The sequence below is a fragment of the Lingula anatina genome, chromosome 1 (assembly GCF_051362555.1).
Source record: "Lingula anatina isolate TDL-2025a chromosome 1, LinAna3.0, whole genome shotgun sequence".
In the NCBI taxonomy this organism is placed as follows: Eukaryota; Metazoa; Brachiopoda; class Lingulata; order Lingulida; family Lingulidae; genus Lingula; species Lingula anatina.
The window spans coordinates 24,235,512-24,260,212 of record NC_141767.1 but is presented as its reverse complement, the minus strand read 5'-3'; the positions used below and the strand labels follow the sequence as shown (position 1 = coordinate 24,260,212).

General features: G+C 34.6%; 2 protein-coding genes across 5 annotated transcripts; one reads left to right on the top strand and one right to left on the bottom strand.

The window, feature by feature from the left end:
* The first annotated feature begins 301 nt into the window (after positions 1-301).
* LOC106181847 (splicing factor YJU2-like) lies at positions 302-4,247 on the top strand. The gene is made up of 7 exons (XM_013566351.2): positions 302-482; positions 856-956; positions 1,404-1,548; positions 1,850-1,984; positions 2,382-2,563; positions 2,753-2,882; positions 3,238-4,247. The coding sequence occupies exons 1-7, from the start codon at positions 459-461 to the stop codon at positions 3,616-3,618; spliced, it is 1,098 nt and encodes a 365-aa protein (XP_013421805.2). The 5' UTR covers positions 302-458; the 3' UTR covers positions 3,619-4,247.
* On the bottom strand, positions 4,238-23,737 carry LOC106178440 (uncharacterized). Of its 4 annotated transcripts, XM_086999038.1 has the most exons (16): positions 21,421-21,675; positions 19,835-20,705; positions 19,564-19,587; positions 18,347-18,620; positions 18,052-18,078; positions 17,461-17,576; positions 12,665-12,867; positions 9,987-10,143; positions 9,365-9,520; positions 8,274-8,345; positions 7,820-7,858; positions 7,100-7,174; positions 6,515-6,608; positions 6,215-6,330; positions 5,546-5,709; positions 4,238-5,279 (listed from the first exon to the last, which is right to left on the bottom strand). In XM_086999038.1, exons 2-16 carry the CDS (start codon positions 20,603-20,605, stop codon positions 5,141-5,143), a joined length of 2,427 nt encoding a protein of 808 aa, XP_086855164.1. In that variant the 5' UTR covers positions 20,606-20,705; positions 21,421-21,675; the 3' UTR covers positions 4,238-5,140. The 4 variants fall into 4 exon arrangements, with proteins under 4 accessions (XP_086855164.1, XP_086855165.1, XP_086855162.1 ...); XM_086999039.1 differs by lacking the exon at positions 19,564-19,587 and having other exon boundaries at positions 21,421-21,679; XM_086999036.1 differs by lacking the exons at positions 19,564-19,587; positions 19,835-20,705; positions 21,421-21,675 and adding an exon at positions 22,136-23,737.
* Positions 23,738-24,701: the final 964 nt, after the last annotated feature.

The following is a 24,701-nucleotide window of genomic DNA, read 5'->3' as shown; positions in this document are numbered from 1 at the left end:
ATTGACCAAGATTAACATTATGATTTAAAAGTGAAACAAATACGAGCTTGAGTTTATAAACAAATCAGCTAATTTTTGAAATGGTAATGAAGTCTTGAATATGTATATGCCTATGATACAAAAAACTTGTTTGCTTTTCTTTTCAGAGCAAAAAAAAAAGAGAGCACAAAAAAAAAAGACGAAAAAGGCGATAACGAGTTAATAGACATGATAAAAGCACAATTTTAAACAAGATGGTATTTTCTGTTTCAGTGTGGACAGCACGACCACTCTATGCAATGCGGTAGGTTTTAATGGCACATAAGAGCCTCCGTACATCATCACTGACTCCATCCGTTTTACAAAATAACTGGGTAGCTCTGCATGTAAGGTGAAGGTTACTGCTGCGACGACGACCGCGACGAACGATAACGTTTTGGAGAAGTTTACTTTAGTACGTGAGCAACTGAGCTGTCAAAATGTCAGAAAGAAAGGTTCTTAATGTAAGTAAATTCTTATATCTTAAGTGTGTGTGTGTGATTTCCACACGCATCATGTAGTTAAATTAACATTATCATTGGTAGATCAAGTTTGCTCCATCTTTTGATAACTTTCTAATTTGTTGTTTTGCACCACTGAAAAATTGTAAGTATGTTGTAAAGCTGTCGATTTACATCTGTGATTTCATTAATTCAGACCAGATTCTAAAAAAGATATGTCAGTGAGTTTAAACTTTAGGTAGAATGCCCCCACTGAGGGCGGGATGGGGCTGGAAAGGGGAAGGGGATACTTACTGCAAAAGAACATTTTGTATTTGGTTCTGACACTGTCTAACTTAAAGTAAATATAACTTGCTTTGGCATACTTCTATTACAGAAATACTATCCCCCAGACTTTGATCCTTCAAAAGTTCCCAAACTCAAACAAGCTAGAAACCGTGTTTACAACATCCGTACCATGGCACCATTTAATATGAGGTAAGTAAAGACAAACACATGGACCGTGATGGCGGTTGGAGAAAATACACTTATTGTTTTAATGTGAGGACATTGACAGATCCTTAGCAGTTATGTCATTTTCCTCGATAACATATATACATGCACATATGTACATGTACTTGGAAATATCATAAGTTCACATTCAAATGTCTGTGTGTCTATCCTGAAAAAAAGTGGCAAAATAATGATCATTTTGCATCCCACTCTAAGAATACCCCTATACACAAAAACCATTTATCTTTTAATACATGCATGTATTAAAAAATGTACAATTAATATTAAATCTAATGAATTTGTGCTTTTCTTTCATCAGTGTAATTTTAACATTATTATTGGCAAAATAAGCTCCATTCAATTTTATGTGGCAATCTATTTATATTTACTGAAATTCTATCCAACATGTTTATGTTATTTATTGTGTTCCAGGTGTAACACTTGTGGTGAGTACATTTACAAAGGTAAGAAGTTTAACTCCAGAACTGAGCTGGTGGAGAATGAGAACTACCTGGGACTGCACATACGCAGATTTTATATCAGGTGTCCAAGATGTGTGGCAGAGATTTCTTTCAAGGTAAAGATATGTTTTCAGGAATTCACAGAATTTTCAGTGCTGTTCAAACATTTTGAATTTTATTTTTATTATTTATTTATTTATTATTAATATTATTATTATTTGTAAAATATGTAGTTATTGCAACCAACAGATTTTTTCAATGAATAAAGCATTACCATCCTATATTTGATACACACATTCCTAAAGTTGTCAGTTCCTGTGTATTTAAAAACATCTTACAACTTACTGAGCGGAGTTTTCTGAGATAAAGCATGCTAATTAACATTTTGAAATGTAAAACATTTATTTTGAATTTCAGACAGATCTTGAGAACACAGACTATGCCATAGAAGCAGGTGCCACCAGGAATTTTGAGGCCATGAAAACAGCTGAGAAGTTGGCAAGGGATGAAATAAAACAGAAGGAAGAGGAGGAAGCTAACAACCCAATGAAAGTGAGCAACTGATAATAATATAATGAATAATAATCGTAGAATAATGTGTTGTTAGAGGTGAGCTGTTTTTATGAGCTGTGTAATTACAAGTGGGCCAGTTTAACTTTGTACAGTTAGTTTTCAGTTGTTTTACCTGATTCCCCTTTATCAAGGGTTTGTCAGTTTCATTTTAATCCAAGTTACTAACTGAAGTGTTTGATTGATACACTCCCTGCTTTAAAATGTCCTCCTGCTTCAACTCATTCCTACATGATAATATGACTTTTGGCAATTGCAATATATCTGGCCTTTTTTGGGGCCTTTTTATATTTAGATAAATCTTGTTTACTTCAGTTTCTTGTAAAATTAGATCTTTTATATATTATCATTTTATTAAATGAATATACTCACCATTTAGTTGTTAGAAAATCGAACAAAACAATCCAGAAATGAAATGGAGATGCTGGAAAATCTTGAGGAGCTCAGAGAAATCAACTCCCGTAAGGAGAAAGTGGACCAAAATACCATGTTAGAACTGCATGCTGCTTATGAAGAACAACTGGCAAAGCTTCAGGATGAAGAAGATGAAAAGTTCATACAGTAAGTGCTCTTCTGTTGAAGTAATACATATTATGCAATTGCATGATTTAATCTAATATATATTTTAAGTATATTTTGCAGCACACATTTGGTTGTACATGCTGATACAACTATGAATTATACAATGTAATTGAATTGATCCAAATTAACTGGAGTGGAAATTAACCCCCTTTCCTTTTTCTGTTGCAGGTCAGTGTTTGGGAAGAAGGATGAGGGACTAGTCAAAAGGATCCATGAATCAGATGATAGTGACAGTGAAGAAGTACCTGTAATGAAGAAGTTTGCAGTTGGTGACAAACCCACAGATATTCTGGCAGAGGTAAGCTGAGTATTACTGTAGTTTGGCTTATAGTCAGTACACATTTTTCTCCGTCTAGTGGAGGCCAACTGAATGATGATGTCATTCTACCAGTAAAGAGAAGTGCCCAATATTAGCCAGAGACGTGTGAACATTTAGTGAAAAATCGATCTGTAGCCCTGGTAGAGGGTCTTTTTCTTTACTGGTGTTGTCTGTCTGCAAGCTTATATATTTTTCTTGAAGGCTATTACAATCAAATAGATAAATGGTGCAGTAGATGTAAGCGGAATTAGCTGCCTTTAGATGATTTGTGTAGTGAAGGGTAATGAAAGACATGTTCCTGTCAGAAAATCTCACAAGTGGAATTTCTTTTTAGGATGTCAACACAGAAAAGACAACACAGGTGACATCTTCATCTTCAAAGACTTCAACCTCCTCACAGCAAAAACCATGGAAGAAAAGTCAGGGAGTTATGTCAAAGAAATCTTCATTGAAAGGACTGGTTCTTGTTAAACCTAAGAAAGACCGTAACACAGAAACAAAACATGTATCGACCCCCACAGCAGGAGAAAATGGATCAGCTAGTGTATCAGATGAAACTAATGACAAAGAGAAGACCATAGCAAATGGGACCACTTCTGTATCCAATAATGTAAAATCTTCAAGCACTGCTACAGCAAGTAAACCTGTAGTTGCTGGTGGATTGTCTTTACTTGGCAATTACTCTGACAGCAGTAACAGTGAAGATAGTGACTAGTTTGTTGCTTTTGTGGAAACTCCCAGCATACTGTAAGGGACTATTTTAGTGTGGAAACCTGTTTACCCCAGAAATTGGGAATGAATCTGCTGAAAATTATAACTAGAGATAATTTTCTTTTAGTAGTCATGTACTTGGAGGGATGAAATGTGAGGGTTTCCAAGTGATGTTTAGGAGCATGGTCATATAGTGACTACACAATACACTTAAACGATTGACTGTGGAATATTTTATACCTAGGGATTTTACATCTCGTATTAATTTTGAAAAAAAAATGCATACTGTATTTTTAGTTACTACCACAAATGTAAATGTAATTGGGCAAAAAAGATTCCCATAAGTTTTCCACATGTTGTAACATGATTCTAAGATGTTAATATTTCATTACAAAACCAATGATTGTGGAGCATTTAATAATGATTGTTTTACGTGTAAAATATCTTTTAAAATATGCGGTTCTTTTTTGTCAGTGCTGTTTTGGTCACAGACTCAGGTCAGGATGACATCAGTACAAGTACAATTTAAGTGATACAGCATATGTGCTCTTATATAGTTCTAAAAAACTTATATAGCATCTTGTGTTTCTAAGAAATATTCAAAATAAAAAGGGGAACTAGAATTTTTATAAACAGTATGGTTTATTGTTACATGAATAATAATACACAATAGTACTTCCATGTTATGAAAAATGGCACAAGGTGCAATGGATAAATGCATGCCAAGCACACAAACAGATTTTTGATTTAATTTTCTCTCTCTTACCATCAACCTTTATTGCACACTGATGAAATATTTCAAAATATGATTTGTCTTAAAAAGGTCTGTCTAAAGAAGATCACAGACTAGTAGATAAAATTAGATTTGACTAAAGCAATTTTATCTCCAACTAAAATGCATAAAGCTAAAAAAAGATCTGCTGACAGGGCCATCAAAATATTTTATCAATTATATCTGAAACATTGCTTATGTCTTTATCACTAGAATTAAATGCCTGAAAAATATTTTGATAAGTTTCTAGATTTGTAGCACTGAGAGAACTAACTATCTCCCGTGTCAATGCATGTGTTTGAAGCATGCTTTTGCACATTGGTTTGACTTGAATAGCTATGTTGCTACCATATCATTATCACATTTGTCTCACTGAAAATTTCCTGGATATCTTTGGAATTTTTGATTGTTCAATGAATTTGAAAGAGATAAGTGTATTAATCACAAACAACCCCTCTGCTTCATTGAAAATGAATGCCGTTACTATGTTCTCATAGTCTCACATGCTTGGAGAAAGAACAAGTGGGTTTCATTTGATAAACTGGCTTTTTCACTTGATTTACCAAGTATACCCTATCTGTCTTGGCCCCTGTTGCAGCTTGTTTAGACGAGGGCTATAGACGAGGCAGAGAGAATACAAGTGGATAGGAGTGGTCTCTTATTTCAATGAGCAGACCACATTGCCCATGCAGAGAAAGCCTCAATATAATTCACTTTGGCTGTGAAGTCAAGTGATATTCTCCCACTCCCATCTCTATGTAGCTATACTCCACAACAGTTTTTTCACTTCTGGATTGGCCTGAATGCCTTGGAATTTCCACTCTAGAGCTGTGAAATCTGCACATTCTATCCTCTCTTTCTGATATTCAACCATATCTGCAGTGTCTTCAGTGCTGAAATTTTATATTTAAAAAAATGAGATTTACTGCAAGGAAATTAAGGATCAAAAATATCTCAGTTTTTCTTTCAAGTGTACCAGTATTGTATAGGCCAGTATTGTAATAGTGTGGTGTGTTCGTGTGTGTGTGTGTGTGTGTAGGGGGGGGGTACTAAAGTCACTAATATTGGGCTGGGACAAAGATTTTAACAGCTGTTAATATTTTAATATCCTCAACCATTTCAAATCAACAAGTAAAATGATTCAGTAGTAATTACTTACATAAACCGTGTATAAAGTAACCTTTCACACAGTGCCGCTATCCCAGCAAACAGTTTGTAGTCAATGCTGGTGTTTTCATCCAGCTGTACCAAGGAGCACACATCCTGAAATGTCTCCTTGCTGATTGGATGAGCAAGAACGTCATTTAGAACTGTGTCTAATTTCTGTAATAAATAAAAAAGGAATGTCAGACATTTTCTGAAATAATTCAACAAAAGAAAATGTTTTGGTTTCAACTTTATAACATTTTCGTCTTGTTTGACTGATGATATTTAGTCTCTAAGTAAGGAATAAAACTATTTTATCATTTTCATATATGTCAGACATTTTCTGAAATAATTCAACAAAAGAAAATGTTTTGGTTTCAACTTTATAACATTTTCGTCTTGTTTGACTGATGATATTTAGTCTCTAAGTAAGGAATAAAACTATTTTATCATTTTCATATTAGATTTGGTTGCTTTATACACTTGTTTAAAAATGTTAATTTTTTCTGCCAAAATGAAAATGGCATATGCAACTGAGGAGTGGTGATAATAAGTTTTCAACTAAATATGAATAACCTAGCTTACATGATGATATGACACAAATATTATTCATATCTCATACACAACACCTCTGCCAATAATATTGAACACATTGTATCCACATTCTATAAAAGTTTGTTACCTGGAATGTAACATTGAAAGTCTTCTCCCTATGTTTGTCAAAGAACTTTTTATAGATTGCTGTGCGCTTTGATGAAACTTTACAGTACTCTCTGAGGTAGTCTTGTGGATTCATTGCTGAAAAACAGGTATTCATATTATGATATTTTTATCTCATATCTTAACTTTTCAACAAACCAATTTATCTTTTCAAATACTTTCACTATGTACCATATGCAAATACATGTAGTCTTCCAGTATCGTAGGTTAAATGTTACTTTCCCTTTTAATTTTACTGATGAAATGCTGAGGTCATACATACTTTCCAGTAACTTCATGTCCATCGGTAGCTCAAATCTGCTGGCTTGCTTAGACAGTGCCATTCTTGTGCTCATCCAGTTTTGTCCTTTTGGTCGCTTTACAAAAGAAATGAAAACAATTTAGTCTTTTTAAGGAAGTGTTTCAATTTACCTTCATATATATAAACTACATTCTGAAATCATCCTGGACAAATCTGAAATACCAGGAAATGTGCACATATTTCTATATCTTATATTCCTAACTTTGATAACTAAGTTATACAATGAAACTATTGTTTACACCTTTAAATCCCCTTAAATCATTAAAAAAAGGTCTGTAAAATGTTGCTTGATATTACACATTTGCTCTTTTATATTGTATCTTTTGACATATATTGACGGTAGCACCTTCATGACATAGTAACTATTCCTGTAATATGATTATAGGTTGCTCCAGATTATGGTTACAAAGAATTCAACAGAGCATAAAATAGAATGGTGGTTGACTTCAGTGAGGGCAACTCTAGGTGATCAACCTAAAATTCACCCACATTTCATTACCATCTTCTATGTTGAAATAAGTAAAATGTTGGATATGGTATGCTCACCTGAAAACCCTGATCATTTGATTCCATCATTTCATACTCTCTTCTCCTCAATTTCATCTCAAGATCCAACAGTTCCTACAAAACCAAGTTTAACAGTTACCAAATAAGTTTGCCCTACGTTTTACAGGAGTGATTAATTTTTGTAAAACCTAGTGTGATATCTTCTTTTTAAGTCTCTTTAAATACACCAGGCCAGCATGAATAGTTGTTCCATAATATATCAGCAGAAAGAAACACTAAAGCCACGCCAATCAGCACCCACACAGAGTATAACTTTGATCCTAGGTACACAGTTGAAAGCCTGGGACAAATGAGTACTTTAAGGATTTGAAAAGAAATTTAATCAAATGCTTCCTTATTGGATGTTGGGTGTGATCTTTGGCTGATCCCATATGTGACTGCAATATGAAATGTATATTTACTGACTAATCTCCACTGAACCACAACTTTCATACCCTATAATTTAGTTTTACGAATTCATAAGATAAAATGACAAATGAAATGACTAAAGATCCAGTAACACCCAGAGAGGATAACTTTAAGAATCAATCATTTCATGTCAAATTTATCAGAATCATAAAATAAAGAAAAGAGAGAAACAAAGAGGAAGAAAAATTCCAGGTTCTTTCAAGCCTTAGATTCTAAGTTAAAAGCACTCTGAATCAAACCATTTCTATAAAATTGCCTTTGTATAAAACTGAAAAATGTAATAAAATGTACCCTTGATTTTCCAGTTCTTGTCAGCTTGTCATCTTCCAGCTGTATATTTTACAACCACAACATAAAAATTAGCATCCATTTCATAATTTATCTTTCACTATTTTCAAATATGGTGACATTTGGCGTTTAGCTAATATGATAATAAAAATACCCTTGACAATTAAAGACAAAATGGTCTAGCACCATTGTAACTCAAGAATATATAACAAGTAAGCATAATAGTAACTAATTATCTGCAGCCAATAAATACAACAATTTGTCAACATATAACGAATTGTCCAAAAACCCTTTACAAAATCTATTAAATTACATGTTCACATCATTTACATACACCAGTGAGATTCAAAAATACTTTCTTTGCATATCTCACTTGAATGACTTTGTCAATGAAAAAATAATATACAATGTTCATTTGAAGTTTTTATACCATTCGCACTCAAAATAATTAACCAACCTGCTCTTCAGCCTCTGCTTCAGCTTTTTCTTTTGCTTCTTTTTCATCTTTCTTTTCTTTCTTTTTCTGTTTCTTTATTTTTGAGAAAGGTATCAAAGTATACACTCCATTAAATCTATTGTTAAATATATATATTGTAATTAGATAACGTTATCTAAAATATTGAGCTTAAATCTGTAAATATAATTTTATCTACATCAGAATGCACATTCTCTAAAGTATACAATGCCCTAATAGGTAAACTATTTGGAAGATTTTACAAACTAATCTTCATTATAAGTCATTTCCACTTCAACCATAAAAATAAATTTTCTTGCAAAGGTGGTTGCCTTCTTAAAATTAACTTATAACAACATTTTTGTACTCAAAAATGAATGTTAGATTTAAGAGTGATTGATTTATTCAAGGACAAGCTTTTACATATAGGGAATCTCAAAGGGAAATAAGATTTTCATATAATTTCAACTGCAATATTTTCAAAGTCATTGTACCATTTTGATTTTGAAACCAGAAAAGCGTAGTCATTATATTTGATTTACACTGTGCTTTTCAAGTGAGGAAGCCACCTTGCAAAGAAAGATTACAGTTGTTAACATATCTAAAGTAAGATGGAATTTTCTAACAACGTAAATAAATGATCAACCTTTCATTTACATGCTTAAACTAAAATTTGTCATCAAAATTAAGACTAAAACATAGAAGAATGGAACCCCAAAAGAAAAAAGACTGCTTACCTACTGCAACACACTGATTTTCAGTTAGGCAGTGCCTTTCCTCTACAGACCATAGGTTTGTTTACTGTTAATTAATGCCAGTATATCAAGTATATGCTTGGGTCCCAAAGATTTTTAGATCACTGAATCTCAGTGTGCAGTTCTAAATAAATTTTAATAACATACAGCATTAGATAAAAAAAAATCAACAGAGAAAAACACGAATCAAGTAACTGAAATAAATCCCATATTCTTTCATAGTCATCAAATAACTTCAGTTTAAAACTCATCCATATTGTAAAAATAAATTCTACTGCAAAGAACAAAATCACAGATCATGCACTTCAGCCAAAAGTCCACTCCGTTTCCACGTCTAACCTTTTTCAATTTTGTCATTTTTGATTTATCTCCTTTTTTCTTGGTCTTTCCTTTTCCTGCGGCTTTAGGGGTCACTGCACGCTGTTCTTTTGGAGCCTCCATTTCAGTTTCCTCCATGTCGTCTGCCTCCACAGCAGCCCCATCACTGTCTCCATCCTGACCAGCATATAGCATTCTCTTCTATATATACACACTCTACCTCTACCACACACTCATATACATTCTGGTATAATGCCAATATCTAACCATACTTCTCTCAAATGCCTCTTTAAGTTGGATATAATCAATATCATTAATTGCACGGAAATGCAGCAAAAAATACAGTCAGTTCACAACAATAGTACCAAATATATCTGCCATACATTAGAATCAATCTCCATTTGCAATTTTAAGTGCTTAACATTGTCACAGCCCTGAGGGAAGCGACAGACCCTGATTTTGTTAGACACTGTTTTTTGTCTCATTATGAAAAAAAAAACCTACAGCAATCTAATACTGTAGAATACTGTTAACTGGAACACATGAATGGTTATCTAGATAGGGTGGTGAAAAAACTCAAAGCCATATTACTGCTAAAAGATGTGAGTTAGTAAGCAATAAAAAGAAGGTTATTTGGTCTTACCAGAGGGTCTACCTTGACCACATCCACTCCTCCCTGTATTGGGTGTTTGGGTGGAGTGGGTGTCGGCTGCTTCACAGGGGTGGCAGGTCTCTCGGCTGGTTTAAGTTCTGGAAGGTCTGGGGGTCCTACCACAGGACGCTCTTTTGCCTGAGGCTTACTGCAAATAAGAAATTATTATGGTGAAATTTAGTATATCTAGCAAGCAAAAATTCAATGTTAAAATCTGAACCATGAGTGTTCTTTTTACCCCTATTTACAAATATAAATATATAGCATGAAATCAATACCAAAATCCTTTTAAAAATACATATTTATACATTACATTTCAATCATCACAATTAAGCACTGAAGAAAAGTCCACAACATATACTAGGTAGTCCAGCATAGCAGTTTCCATGCAACAAGCCTGTGGTAACATTTAGCACAAGCATAAGTGGAAAATAATGACCCAAGGTACACAAAAATATCTATAATCACAAGAAAACTGAGACTGATATTTAAATAATTGGTCTATCCATTATGGGGTGAGGTAGAAGTTAAACATTGAGGCAGACATTTTGGTAAAATGTACACCACCCATATCTTTTACAACCCTCTCAGTAAGATAGAATTCAGTGCAAAGTTTTAATTCTTTAATACCGAGCTAAGAAAGTGTCACCTAACAGATCTATCATTTTAAAAAAATAATAAACCATTGAAAAAGTTAAAAACAATAAAACTTACTTACTTTTCCCTTGCACTATCACTAAATGTTAAAACCCTATGTATGGCAATGCATTTAACTGTGCGCCACTTACGACTTGGTTGCTAATAACTCTGACTGTCATGGATTGGACGTTTACTGGATTTAATATCTGCTGTATAACTTATGAAAATATTTGCAGAAGCTTAGCCAGCTCTGCTGGCCCATGAAATTTACAATAGATAAACTCAATCGCTTAACAGCCTTGTTTGACGACAAGTGCGTGCTTTTTGTTGAGGTCTTTGCTAATGATGTGAGTAAGTTTGAATAACCTGTGCCATTGCAAGCCATGGCCCATTACTGTAAAACTATTTACATACTGTGAAAAGTATAGAATCCATTAAAAATATATATTTATTTCCTGGCATTCTGCACCTAAATGCTAAATATACTGGTACTTGCTTTTTTTATTAGAATATGTTGCTTTATTTCTTTCTACATTTTGTGAAATAAAATAATTAAGCTGAGTAAATTCTCAATTTTTCAGCAGTCAATATTATAGTGGTAACTGCAAAGTACTGGCAATTGAGCTGTTGAAGTTCCATTTGGTGGTAACCAACAGTAACTGCAAACAAGCCATTTCATTGGTGGGATGTCTGGTTAACGTTAGTTTCTATCTTCAGTCAGCAACATGAGTGTAGTGATCTATTTTACATATTATATATCTATATGGACTACAGATTACAGACAAGAAGATTAAAAACATTTTCTATCACTGCGCAGACTGATTAGTTAAAAAATATATCAAAATGAAAAGATGTGTATCTGTTTTTGCTTGGGGTGGGAAAATCATGACTCAATTCTATTACATTATAATATAAAATAAACTTCTGGTGAGATTGCTCTACTCATTTCACAGAGCCAAATAATGAAATTGACCTAAATTGTAGCATGTTGATAAAACAAAATAATGACCTTACTTCAGCCATTGTGCTAGAAGGCTCATCTGGGGTACACATGACTTAAATCACAATATAGAAAAATGGATAAGACTTTGCAGAAGAGATGATAATTAACTTTGCTCCTCCTGACTGAAATTTTTAAAAATTGATCTAAAAACATGCAAACAAACTTTAATACAACTTTCTAAATAATTTTTAAAAAAAGCGAAACAGAAATTGGACATAATACAGGAAAAGTGTCGATAATGTGATCATAATATTTTGATATAAAAATTCAATGCTAATTTGACCCCTATTCCTATTGATAAGATGCATGGTTTCACATCTTTTTCCACGCGTATAATCTTCAGGAAACAAATAATTATGGAGGGTGTAGAGTCTTATAGCTATATCAACTAGAACACAATGTAGGCATATTGACTCCTAGACAATGAAAATGATTGAGCTGAATAATTTTTTTCATACTATAATCCTATTCATAGAAAAGAAGGTCAGTTAAAATAACCAAATGATGAAAAAAGCTACCTGTCACAGACATATATGGAATGTTACAGGCAGATCAGAGTGGCAGAGTTCAGTGCTGCCACCTTGAGACAACATCACAAACTACAGGTCTCTTCATCATAATCCTGAACCTACATAAAAGGTAAATCACCTTCTTATCAGACAGATTGGGTCATTCTAACCCTTTTATCATGTCAAATAACAGAATCATCACTCAATCAATTATAAGTCATTAAAATGCTATCCAATATTTTTTTATTTTCTTATGTTGATAAGAATAACCCTAGCATAAATTACAACAGTACTTATGACCCTTTTCCACTAAAATCTTATTTAGCAGACCTGCAGCCAGCTTTTTCCAAGGAGGAGTTCTTTTTCTGAAAAAGTGGTCCTTTTAATTACCATGTAACCTTAACTTGTGTATCTAGATCAAGTTTTACCCAGAGCAGACCTTTTCCCAGCAAAAAGGACAGTTTGTTTGAACCCCCTGAACTCCCCTTGGTAGCAACCCTGTTGACACTGTATCTTACCTCTCCTCCACTGGTTCAGATGGGGGTGGGGGTGGTGGGGGTTCAGGATCTGCTGCTTTCACTGGTTCCGGAGGCTCCATTTCTCTTTTCTGTCTCTCCCTCTCCACCGGCCGTTTCTCTTTCTTCACACAAACTCTTTTTGGATTTTCTACAGGCTTATGTTTCTCCACTGGCTTTGGAAGAGGGGGTGGAACTGGCTTCTTCTGAAATTTAGAAAAAAAAACAAACAACTCTTAAGCATTTTAGTTCTCATTATAGTTGAATTTGATTGATAAAATGAGACACACATACACGTATGTAGTCATTTCTTATAGAAAACAGAAGAAAAACCATCTGCTTCAGTTATTTGATGTCATCAAAAATGATGGTAACTATCGGCAACCATCCAAAATCCCATCAAACATATTTATCAATATTTTTTCAATTACCTTAGTGGATGAAAAAAGGAAACGAGATATTCAGTCAATATTTTTCTAATCCACTTCACAGTCATAAGAAGAGAACATGCCATTTTTTTCTTCCTAAACTGATATTTTTCCAGAGTAAAACTCTCATCTCTATCAATGTATCTGCAAATGACTCTGTTAAAAACACAGCATCGATTTTAATTCTGTCTTTTATTACAGCTCTTTCCTTTGACATGCCATTTATGTAAGGAAAAAAACACACCAAACAGCTTTATTAATACATTTGAAAAACGACTCTTTGTTAGGAATACAGGATGTCTATTTAACCTGTCTTAACACACATGCTCAATCACAGCAACAGTCTCCGGAGTGTTTTCAATGCATTTTTAATACAAAGTAACCTGAAAGCACTGTCTGCCATGTTTTGCCAGTGCACACATCAATGCAGCTCGAGGGGACCACTTACTTCTTTCAATTACAGAAAAAAAAAGGGGGAAGAGAAGTAAAAAGCATAACTTTAAGCATTATAAAGAAGGTTAAATAAAAAATGCATTATCATTTTCAACATTGTACTTATTTATACCAACCTGAGGGACTTCTGAAACCAAAATCACAAAAGTTTAAGGCGAATTGTTGGGCGGAAAAAACTCCATCTGAACAGCTATGGATTGAATTTTGTAGACTTTTCCCCTCAAGTCAATTGTTAGTTTGAAATCCAAATCACTGTATCCAAGTATTAATTATTCGGAATCGTTTCATGTCACCAAAACCATTTAATAGACATCTTTTTGTACAGCTAATATCCTGAAAATACTATTTTAAGGCTATCCAGGTAAGCTATAATTACAAAATTTGTTTCAGCAAGTCACACAAAATAGACCTACTTTTCATTTAACAAGCCAATTTTGAATGGGTGACTTAGGTGCATAGCATTTTTTTTCTTATTCACAAAAATATACTTTGAACTAAAGTCACCCATTCTCAGCTTACAAGTATTATACACAGTCAGGTTTTGGTAACTAAAAATACATGGGATTCTTTCAAATTAAATGCCTACACATGGAAGAACCCTATTTTCATACAGCAATTTTTCTGTTTGAATGAAAATAAAACAATGGTACATGTACCTTGTTTTGGAAATAGGACAGGATGAAACTGCAATGACTGAAAAGTTTTGGGATAAACATCTTCAGTGTTCTTGGAAATCAATGAGGGAAAATGTACTTTGTAAACTAACCATTCAATGTTGGTTTTAAACTAGGCAGATGCAGACATCGCAGATATCATACCAAACCCCCAGTTTCACTCAGCTACAAATTTAATAATAAACTTATAGGTAACATAAAGCAATATATCGGCTCAAAAAATGATAACATTATTTATGTAACATAAAATGATATATCGACCACAAATTTAATAATGAACCTACAGTTTAGATGAAACAATCTATTTACAAAACAGAAAAAGTTAACATTTGTAAACACATCTCTCTTTCATTTTCACTCCTTTCACAGTGTAACAAACTTTCTTTGAAACAAAATCTCCAAGACAGTGTTTACAACCCCCAGGCAATCAAAAAATTAAGCCCTCTGCATATTTATTTCTAGCAAATATATGATCTGGTAAACTGAATTTACCTGAACCTCTTTCCTGTATCATAAGCCTAATCCAAAAGCTAACAGCTGCTTACTTAAACATCAATATAATCATTACAAAAGAGCAAGTTCTACTCTCTCATTTAACCTAAAACTTAGCTACAAATCTCACCTTAAAGTTACCTTCTTAGCTAAGCTTCTTACCGTACTTAGTAAGCTGTATCAGAGTGGGAGTTCTGCACACTTCAAACTATGAGAAGATGTTGTACAACTCAGGAGTAAACATCAAATCATGTCTTTCTATAGTATTGGCTCAGGCATCTACACTCAGGTAGAAGACAATCGTATTGGCAAATGGTCAATGTAAATTGATTTTTCTTACTTCCAATATTTGTTTCCCATTATAAATCACCATTGGCTAAAAAGCCACACAAAAGCTTCATAGCAACATTGCATTAAAATTTCAGCAGTTGATTCTTGAGGCAAATGATCAAGATGCTGACAAAATGATCACGCTAGCAAACACAAATGACATGGGAAGTATCTTTGTTGCCGAAAAGCAGTACTTTCAATATTTGCAATGCTAATTTAATATCATTTTCCTGATCTATAAATGTCAGGGATCATGTTATGAAAGACTCAACTTTTCAACTGAAATATCTTTTTTTTTCTTTTTTACTTGAAACCATTAAAACTATATACCAAAACATTAGCATCCAAAAGCTTAACAGCTGTTCAAAGTGAGTGCAAATACCAGCAATATACATTCTGCAAAATACACATTTCAAAAAATACAATCCAATATCTTCAAGTGTTGTTGAGGTTGTATGTCTCCCCTGGGAGAGCTGGTAATATTGTACGAACATGTCGATTATGCCTGGGATAAGTTTACTTATAAGATTACCATGCAGTTGCCAAGGATTAAAAGATTATTGGGAGCCTTTTGCTAGCTGTACCTTTTATATTAATTCATAAATCAATCAATTAACAAATTCTAGTAGTTAATGTGAGAGTGGTGGGGGGCAGGAGACTGTCTTCTAGGATAAAGATGACTCACACGTCTTTGTATGTGCGAATATTAAAACGCCCTTATGGAGTATACAATAAATATGTTCTGATTAATGACAGGTAAAATTTTTTGAGACACAAATACAATTTATGGTCCAAGCAATTCACCATTGAACACTCTATCAGGCATTTCACCATAACCATTGACATGATGTAACTTTATAATTCTTTAAATACCTCATTTCATAGACTCCACAAAGATAGTTCCCTTTTGGATTTAAATGGATTTAATAAAACTACTCCAGAAAACAAGTATAAGACAACAAAAACACCTATTCAAAGAGTAACTTTCTAGCAAAAAGCCAGAGAGATTTTGTTTTAGTCCCATATCATTTAAGTCAATTTCAAATGTTCCAAATACAAAATATCATTATGTTAAGTACTTACAAATGCTTAAAACAAACCCTGCTGCATAAGGAGTTTTACCGAGGCTCTCACTGAATCACATATTTGGTGACAATCTTGTGTGGCGCCTGTCCCAGCCTTGTGGTCTAAGTTAAAACTGATACAGATACAGGCCCTGATCAATACACACTAGTATCACACACCCCACAACTACACTGCTGATATGTACTGCCATATCTACTCACCTTTATCAAACTAACATAAAATTTCTTTCAACAATACACACCTATTAAATTTTATTGCTCTCACTGAATCACATATTTGGTGACAATCTTGTGTGGCGCCTGTCCCAGCCTTGTGGTCTAAGTTAAAACTGATACAGATACAGGCCCTGATCAATACACACTAGTATCACACACCCCACAACTACACTGCTGATATGTACTGCCATATCTACTCACCTTTATCAAACTAACATAAAATTTCTTTCAACAATACACACCTATTAAATTTTATTGGTCTGATTAGAAAACATGTGCAAGCAGTCCATAAAGAGTGATACATCAGGAATTAGATACTTGACACAGAAAATACCCACAGTAGCACTGTGTTATTAAAAGAAATAGCAGTATGGTTTCTGATAACAGTTTGGTAGGTGTGTGCTGTAGGTTGGAAGCTGCCAGGCCAGAAAACTATGCTTTTCATATGCGTGGAATTGATACTAGCGATCAAAACAATTTAACTGGGTCTAGCTTAACTGTTCAAATTTGTTGTGAATCAATATTCATTTGTATAAACAGTGATTGAAAAGGTGGCATGTTAAAGTACTTGCCAGAAGGCTCTTTGTTAATTCTAATACAATCAATGTGTAACATCAGACAGTGAATGCTAAATAAGTATGCAACTAGGCAATCAGGGAAGGGATTAATGAACTGATTCACAGGTAATAAATATCTCTAATCACATGTTTCCATGTTGCCGTAGATGTATTTATTTTGTGATTTTCCTTGTATCCTCAAGGAAAATGTGGCTGGCAAAAAAGCTCTTAGGAAAAATTCAACATAATATTTAATAACCTTGAATTTTCAATAATAAAAAAAAGTTAAGTGTTTTTATTTCAAGGTAATTATCCTTTTAAATCAATCACATCACTAACACAACTTTTGTAAGTGGAGAGGTAATACCATATACCATCTACTGGCAGCGAATGAACATTTTTTAAAACATGCTACATAATCATATTCAGCAATAAATAGATTTAAAAATATTAAATGTAAAGAGGGCAAGTCTGTGACCAGACATCAACCTAAAAATTGGCTTTCAACCAAGGAAACTTAAATTTTCTTTTATTTATTTATTTATTCAAGATAGTAGAACTTACCACAGGTGGTGTTTCCATCCAGACACTGCAGGGTTTTGGTGGGGGGTGGAGAGGCGGGTGTGGAATTGGAGGTGGTGTGATATTACGTATTTCAGAATCATTCTGGAATTCAGGTTCTGAAAGAGAAAAAACGTTTTTTAATCACCTAATGTATACTGCCCCTTGCATATGAGTTTTTTTTTTCAATAAAAAATTCAAAATTACATCATTCAAAATTAGCTCTTAAAAGCTTAAAGTAATTTTTTTCTATGCTGGAAATCTTTTACAAAAGAATGTAAGTAAATGCATACAAGTGATGTGGTAAGACAAACCACGAAAGCTGTTAAATTTTTGTGCTAAATTTTACTTATATATGCAATGCTAAAATTGTTTTTCTGCACATGCACTTGATGTAATGCATATTCTTTAGAAAATATTCACATAATACATATGCTCAGAATATACTCACTACAACCTATCATAAAAGTGTCTGGTGGATCCAATCTACAATTCAGGCTGTGTATGAAACCAGCTTTTTAATATTTTCTTGTATATTTTGAAAACAGAAAAAATTCATCAAACTTGTCAATATAAAAAAGGTTAAAAACTTACCATTTTCTTTATCCACAATGGTTACATCTAAAACAGAAAAAAAAGAAGTAATCATTTCTAAAGTTCCTCATTACCCTACATCATCAATTTACATCACTGAACAAATTATCCATATAAATGTAAAAAAATATCACATCTTTTTACTTCTAAAATGATCCTTTTCTTGGGCCACAGAACAAAATTATATGGACAGGCATTAACATCAAACCCATCACATTTAATTTCTAAAACTATTCTTTTCTCAAGTCACAAAATGAAATTATATGGACTGCACAGGTTAATCTTTACAACTTACCTATCTTTTCATCCCAGTCATCTTCCTCTTTCACCTCCACCTCAGACACCACAGGTGATTCGGGTCGCACATATTCTGGCTCCGTGAAGGGCCTGGCAGACCTACGTCCGCCGTGTCCCTGACTGCTGCTGTCTTTCCTGTCAATATCTACATCAGAGTATTGGTGGTGGTGGTGGTGGTGATCATGGTGATGAATCTCTGTGGAATGGTCACGCTCATGAAGTATGGCACTCTGGACGAAGTTGCAGAAATGCGGAATGTGGCCACGGGTTACCTGATAGTGGAATAAAAAAAAAATCAGAACTGTATGAATATAATTGTACTTCTTCCTATTACATCTTACATATATATGTAATAATCAATCTATTTATTATATATATTAGATATATGAAAAAAAAATTAATAACAGATATATGAGAAAAAAAAACAGAGTCGATATGATTTTATGTGTTGAATGTTTTTAAAATAAAGTGAAATATGCAAAGCATGAAATCATGCACTGTTATACAAAGCATGAAATCATGCACTGTTAAGTCACCTTTTTTTCGGTTAGTCAGTTCTCACATTCTCACACTCTGACAAACAATATCAACAAAATATTGACCACCTGTGTAAATATCATGATTTTGTTACATATGAATGGTGTCACATCAAACCAAACAAATTGGCTTTGAGGTTACTACCTCTAGGTGATACTTTTTATGAACAGAATAAACCAATCCCCTTTTAAAGGTATATGTCTAAAAGGTAATGAAATTAAAACATTTATCAAGCCTCCACCACTGGGCGAGTACTTAAACTTTAAATAAGTAGCTACTTCAGAAAGATTTTTCTCTACAGGCAAGTTAATCAAAAACAATCCATTATTCAAAAACAACATATAAGGGGCAAGAATCCTAGTTCAAACAGTAAAAGTAGATAAGCGCTAGCAATTAGTCGATAAAATCTGCATTAAATCAGTGTTAATGTACCCCATGCAGTGCTTTAATGTGGCAACAAACATGCTATCTAATTTATGATTACTTCCTGGCATAAAAGTATTACGTGCAGAGAAACTTATTTTCAAATTGTTGTTAATTAGTTTTTAATTCTTGTTACTGGTCAATTAGTTATTTCCCATCATTATTCTTTTGGCAAATACAACATTTAAATATATATAGTTAGTAATATTTATCAAGTCTGCAACATTAGTGACATTAATCAAGACTACTACTCACTGGCTCACGCTCAGCCAACCCTCTCTGGAAGAATAATTTGGTTTATCAACTATTAAATTCCCTTCTCTGCATCTTGAAATTTAATATGTATCATTTCACTTGCTAAAAGAAATGATACAGTTCCATGGAACATCTAACCTTTATTATCAATCATTATTCAGTTTTTGTAACACTATAAATAATTCTCTTTTCTTTCTACATCAACCCTTCATAAGATTGAAATAAACAAAAAAATAAAAAAATAAAAAAAATAAAAAAAATATATTTGTACCCTTCCTCCTGGAGGTGCAGTGCTGGGTCTAGCAGGTCTGGTGTAAGCAATGTATTGTTCATATTCTGTCTCTGGTGGGTCTCTCACTCCAGCTGCTGAACGCGGGCGACTGCCTGGAGAAACCACAGTACTGTTGGTCCCATATGCACAATCCCCCATAGGGCAGCGGAATTCCCCACAGTGGCGGCATGCTGTTTGAGGTCGAGTGAGGAGAAGCTGTAGGTGGATATGCGTATGGTCAAAACATCGAGCATGTCTGTCTAAAAAACGATGGTTTGGATGAGGTGAAAACTCATACATGAGACGTTCATCTTCAAATGCTCTGCTGACTAGAGTAAAACTTTTCTTGTTGAGAGATACGGCACTGGCAGGCCGTCTGGGTCCTGCACTCCATGCCCTTCTCTTTTTGCCGTCTTCTCCAGGCGGAACCTTCCAAGGTCGGCCACTAGAGGGCCTTTGTGCACTGAGTGGCCTGGGTTTCCTCCATCCCCCTGTTACAGTGGCAGACTGCGGCCTGGGAGGCGTGGTTCTACTGTAGGCTGAGTAAGCTGCTGAAGCACTCTTTGGTCTCTGTCTTACTTGCTGGGCTTGTTTCTGCACTGGGGTAGAAGTTTTCAAATCAGTGCTGAGGTGCACATCGTCTTCTGCACAAAGTAAAAAGTTTGTTTCACCATCCTTTATTGTTCTGCCATATTTCTTGCTTTGGAGTGTGTTGGAATATCCATGGGCTACCCAAGGAATGGAAACATCTAGATCAGCAGGGTTTTCCATAACTGCTCTCTGACGACAAATTAATCACCGAATCCTCTCCGTTCTCCATCAGTCTTGTACTCTCAATCCATGATGATAGGTTTTTTTAAGTATCGAGTACCTGTACAGTATAAACAAAATTATAATTGATTTTTTTACCACATTAAATCTGTAACAATATAGATATAATTGTATGTAAACAGTAAACATTACCCTTAAGAGTAACTCTAGAACACTCACCATTCATTCAGTGTTCAACATTGTTGACAAATGCACCTCTCCATTGTCAATTGTTTTGATAAAATAAATCAGTGAGACACTGGTGAATTGCTGGTACTACCAGACAGTTTTACACACTTTTACTCTCTTTTAACACCACACATATTGATCAAACAATCAATAATTTAAGGTATGTACAATGTACGTACTAGTACTGCTACTACTATTTAAATTTTTAATTAAAATTACATTAAATTACTACAGGCATGTACCGTACGATACTGTATGTTAAAATTTCACTTAAAATACTAGTTATTAAAGTGAAGAAACAACCCTATTGTTTATCAACATCAATAACAAACTTCACATTTTGGCTAATGGCAATCAGAGTTAGATACACTGTCCTGAACTAATGTTGTACTACTTGTGCTATTCAATATATAACAGGAAGCGGTATATACTGTACTCAGTACAGTACATGTACTGTACAATAATTTATTAAAAGATCAAATCTAGTCAGCTGTTTTGTACATCTCAAGTAATTTTTTCAAGTCCGTTTACACATAATATTTTAATGTAAGTAACACTAACAGAGTAAATAATAAATTATGACTTACCAATAAGCTGTGTAATCATTTTCGACAAACTTCTGTTCAAGTTTTTGACTCTCACGCTGCGCTGTTATCACGTGACCTAATTGTGTCACTGTTGCGAGGCAGAGTAAACAGAAACGTTCACAGTAGACTTCCTTAAGCCTCACTCCATTCTAGGAAAATAGATGTCCCACGAGTGAATAAAAGAAAAGTTTTTTTCTATTTCATTCCGTACCCGATCCTTCAGACCAAATTCCTAGATTTAAATAACACTGGCGGTCAATAAAATCAATTATTTTGAATCATTGCGCAGCCACTATGTTATTGCGACAGGTGCGCCCACGATTGAGCAATGAGGCGGTATTATAAAGAAATACGTAATCTTTTATGTTTCTTCCTGCGGTTTATTAAGTTACGATTGCAGATCAATATTTAAAGGGGATGGGGTGCATTTTCTATTGATTCAATGAAAGACAATAATTTTTTCTGTGATTCATTATTATCGGCTTTGGGTATTTTATGAAAAAAATCAGTTTCAAAAGCTAATTATGATTCGTTTCTTAAACATCTTGCAACTAAACCTGAAATTGTTTAAAGTTCAAAACCGTCCTATTCAAGGGGGTGGATAAATAAATATCCATACTGAATTTCGCCCGTCACCATCTTTAAATTAAGGAAGAGCATATATAAGAATCTATAAGCTGTCAATTTAAATAAGAATTAAGTTTAAGAAACTCACAGCTCCTAAGTTTTTGGCAATCATTGCCAGGTAATTCTTGATTCCCCCTAGCATTTTAATGCACTGCGGACACGGTCCTGCCTCAGAGTTTGATGACGCTGCTAAAATGGCCAATAACATATCTTCCTCATCACCGTCACTGTCTTCCCCTGATATTTGGTCAAATGGGTCTATCTGAAGGAGAGTAGGGTCTGCAAACGAGTCGATGTATTCCGGAATATCATCAATATCTTCTACACCGTTATTGATGCCAGATCTTTGATTTTCATTTTCTGCAGAATCCAAAATTTCTTTATCGGGATTAATAGGTGTATTTGTGCAACCGCGCTTAAAGAATGATGCAAATGATTCCTGGCTGTTGAATAGTTTCTGTGATGCCGCAGGTCTTTTGGATGATGACAAGTCAGCGTTATTTCGTACCTCGTCTTCTCTAAGACGATCAGGCAGCGAAGAATTCGATCCGAATTGTCGTAAACCTTTCAGTGATCGAGTGCCCACTGAGCTATTAGTTCTACTGACTGCTTTCCGCTTGTGAGACGATCTGTTGGACAAAGTTCCTTTCCTTTTTAATCTACCCATGAATTTGACCAAGGGCCTCAAAAACTTTGGTAGTATGTCTACATTATCCAATAATTGTTCTTCGACGGAGTTTTGAATTGGAATTTCGAGTTGTTTTTTCGACAGCAGTCTCATTGGTTGCTTTCGATTCGGTACCACTGACAGTGAAAGGGAGACCGTATCTTCAGCGGGTATAACTGACGGTGCGCGAACGCGTTCAAGAAAAGAGTAGAGGTCCTTCGGATATCGTGTTTCAGCTTTCGGGAGAAGCATCGTCGGTAAGGCACTGTCCAGAGAGCTAGGGCGTTTCAAATCTATCGACGTCCCCGACCCCTTAGATTTAGTTAAATCCGAGTTAGGCCTTGTTCTTTGTAAATCTGACAATGTAAAATTCGGCAAGACTTTTGTGGGGTACAACCTCGTACCTTGAGCAAAATTTGAGCGTGTGAGAGGTCGCGGTGCTGCCGTACGCGTGTTTATCGCCTCGCAGGTAATTTTATTTCTGATGTCAATGACAGGGAGACTGGGTGTGACAGACGCCGTGTTGTCCATTTTCCACCTCCTTATAATGTTGATGTCTTTTATGGTTCTCGTTTTCAGGACAAAAGTTTTTCCTTCACGTTAATTTTATATAACCTTTCCATAATCTTTTCTGGTAAATATGGAATAAATCATGTGTGATGATTGGACGTTATCAGCATTTTGCCGACATTTTTTTCGTCTAGATCTTCTTATCAGGACAGCTTCTTAATAACATGGTAGATTCTATGATCCTTCGCAATAATCCTTCTTAGTGAATAGAAACCATTTGTTATCATAGTGCCTAACAGTAATTGTCAGCGCAACTTCATTTGGCCCGCCTTGTCTTTGAACGCCCTTTTTGTAATGGTCCCAGGTGGAAATGCAATTCTTACACGGCGACATGAAAATGCACAGGCATATCTCCTGATTTACTGCTTTGTAAGAAATGTTCCTTTTTGATAAACTTTACAACAGTCTATATATTCAATCACCGGCTTTAACGTAAGAAAAGTAACTAGCCAATCAATACACCGGAACAATGCGACTGTTGACAACAAGAATCCATAAATATTTAATTGTAATAATGTGTCAACTCTCGGTGAAATAACAAGGAGGGGACATGTGGCACAGAACAAGCCGTTGTATGTGCACATAATCAATGTCAACTCACTTTTCTTTTAACTGGAAAGATATTAGTCCGAAATGTAAATACCAAGAAAGCGGTTGTTTGAATACAGGAGTGGATCGTATGCCGTGGAACACAATAATGCCATTTGCAATTTTCTTTATATGTAACCTATGAATACAAATTCCCTCTGCCATGCGCTGCTTCGATTGCCACTTGAATTCTGCTTGGTACTCTCGAAAAGAGCAAATAGCGAAATATTATATGACAACTCAGATCACGTTCTCCTATCAAGATTGTCTTGAGTTGTTTTTGTCTGGTTTCTGGAGTGTGTCTGGAAAAAGTCCGACAAAGTGCATTTTATCCTTTTCATCTTAAATAGATTTTTTAGTAAATCGAAGCGACACATCCTTGACAACCGGTAATTTTTACATAGCTATTCAAAAGCAGCGTGATTGTGCTAGCTGAGCAAAGATCTAGCACATCTAGCACAATCAACTTATCGGACACTATCCACACCACCTCTCTCTCACGCACTAAAATTCTATTGGCTTATAGTAGACTGCTAAACATCGATAGCCAACAAGCCTCCTGATCCTGGTTTTCTGCTCCAGTGTCCACCAGCACCGATTTTAGGCAAATGAATTATGCAAGACTTTTGTCTCAGTTTGTGTTTAGATGAGATGTCTGAAAATCTAAACTAAAGCTAGTCTTTGTCTGGAATCACTCACGCGTATCAGTTTACTATTGCAGGACTGATGGGTGTTCGGTCCCTGAATACAATGACCAAACTAACACACACACGTATGTGTATAAAAAATAATATTAAGAAAAAAACTGCCTTGGGTTTGAGTTTTTTTA

Bases quoted from the DNA above. Each gene is read 5' to 3' on its own strand.
- LOC106181847 (XM_013566351.2), top strand. From the start codon at position 459: ATGTCAGAAAGAAAGGTTCTTAAT. The intron at 1,549-1,849 runs GTAAAGATATGT...TTTGAATTTCAG, and splicing joins TGGCAGAGATTTCTTTCAAG to ACAGATCTTGAGAACACAGA. The intron at 2,564-2,752 runs GTAAGTGCTCTT...TTTCTGTTGCAG, and splicing joins GAAGATGAAAAGTTCATACA to GTCAGTGTTTGGGAAGAAGG.
- LOC106178440 (XM_086999036.1), bottom strand. From the start codon at position 23,245: ATGGACAACACGGCGTCTGTCACACCCAGTCTCCCTGTCATTGACATC. The intron at 10,144-12,664 runs GTAAGATACAGT...TCTTATTTGCAG, and splicing joins TCTGAACCAGTGGAGGAGAG to TAAGCCTCAGGCAAAAGAGC. The intron at 6,609-7,099 runs GTGAGCATACCA...TCTTTTGTAAAG, and splicing joins CAAATGATCAGGGTTTTCAG to CGACCAAAAGGACAAAACTG.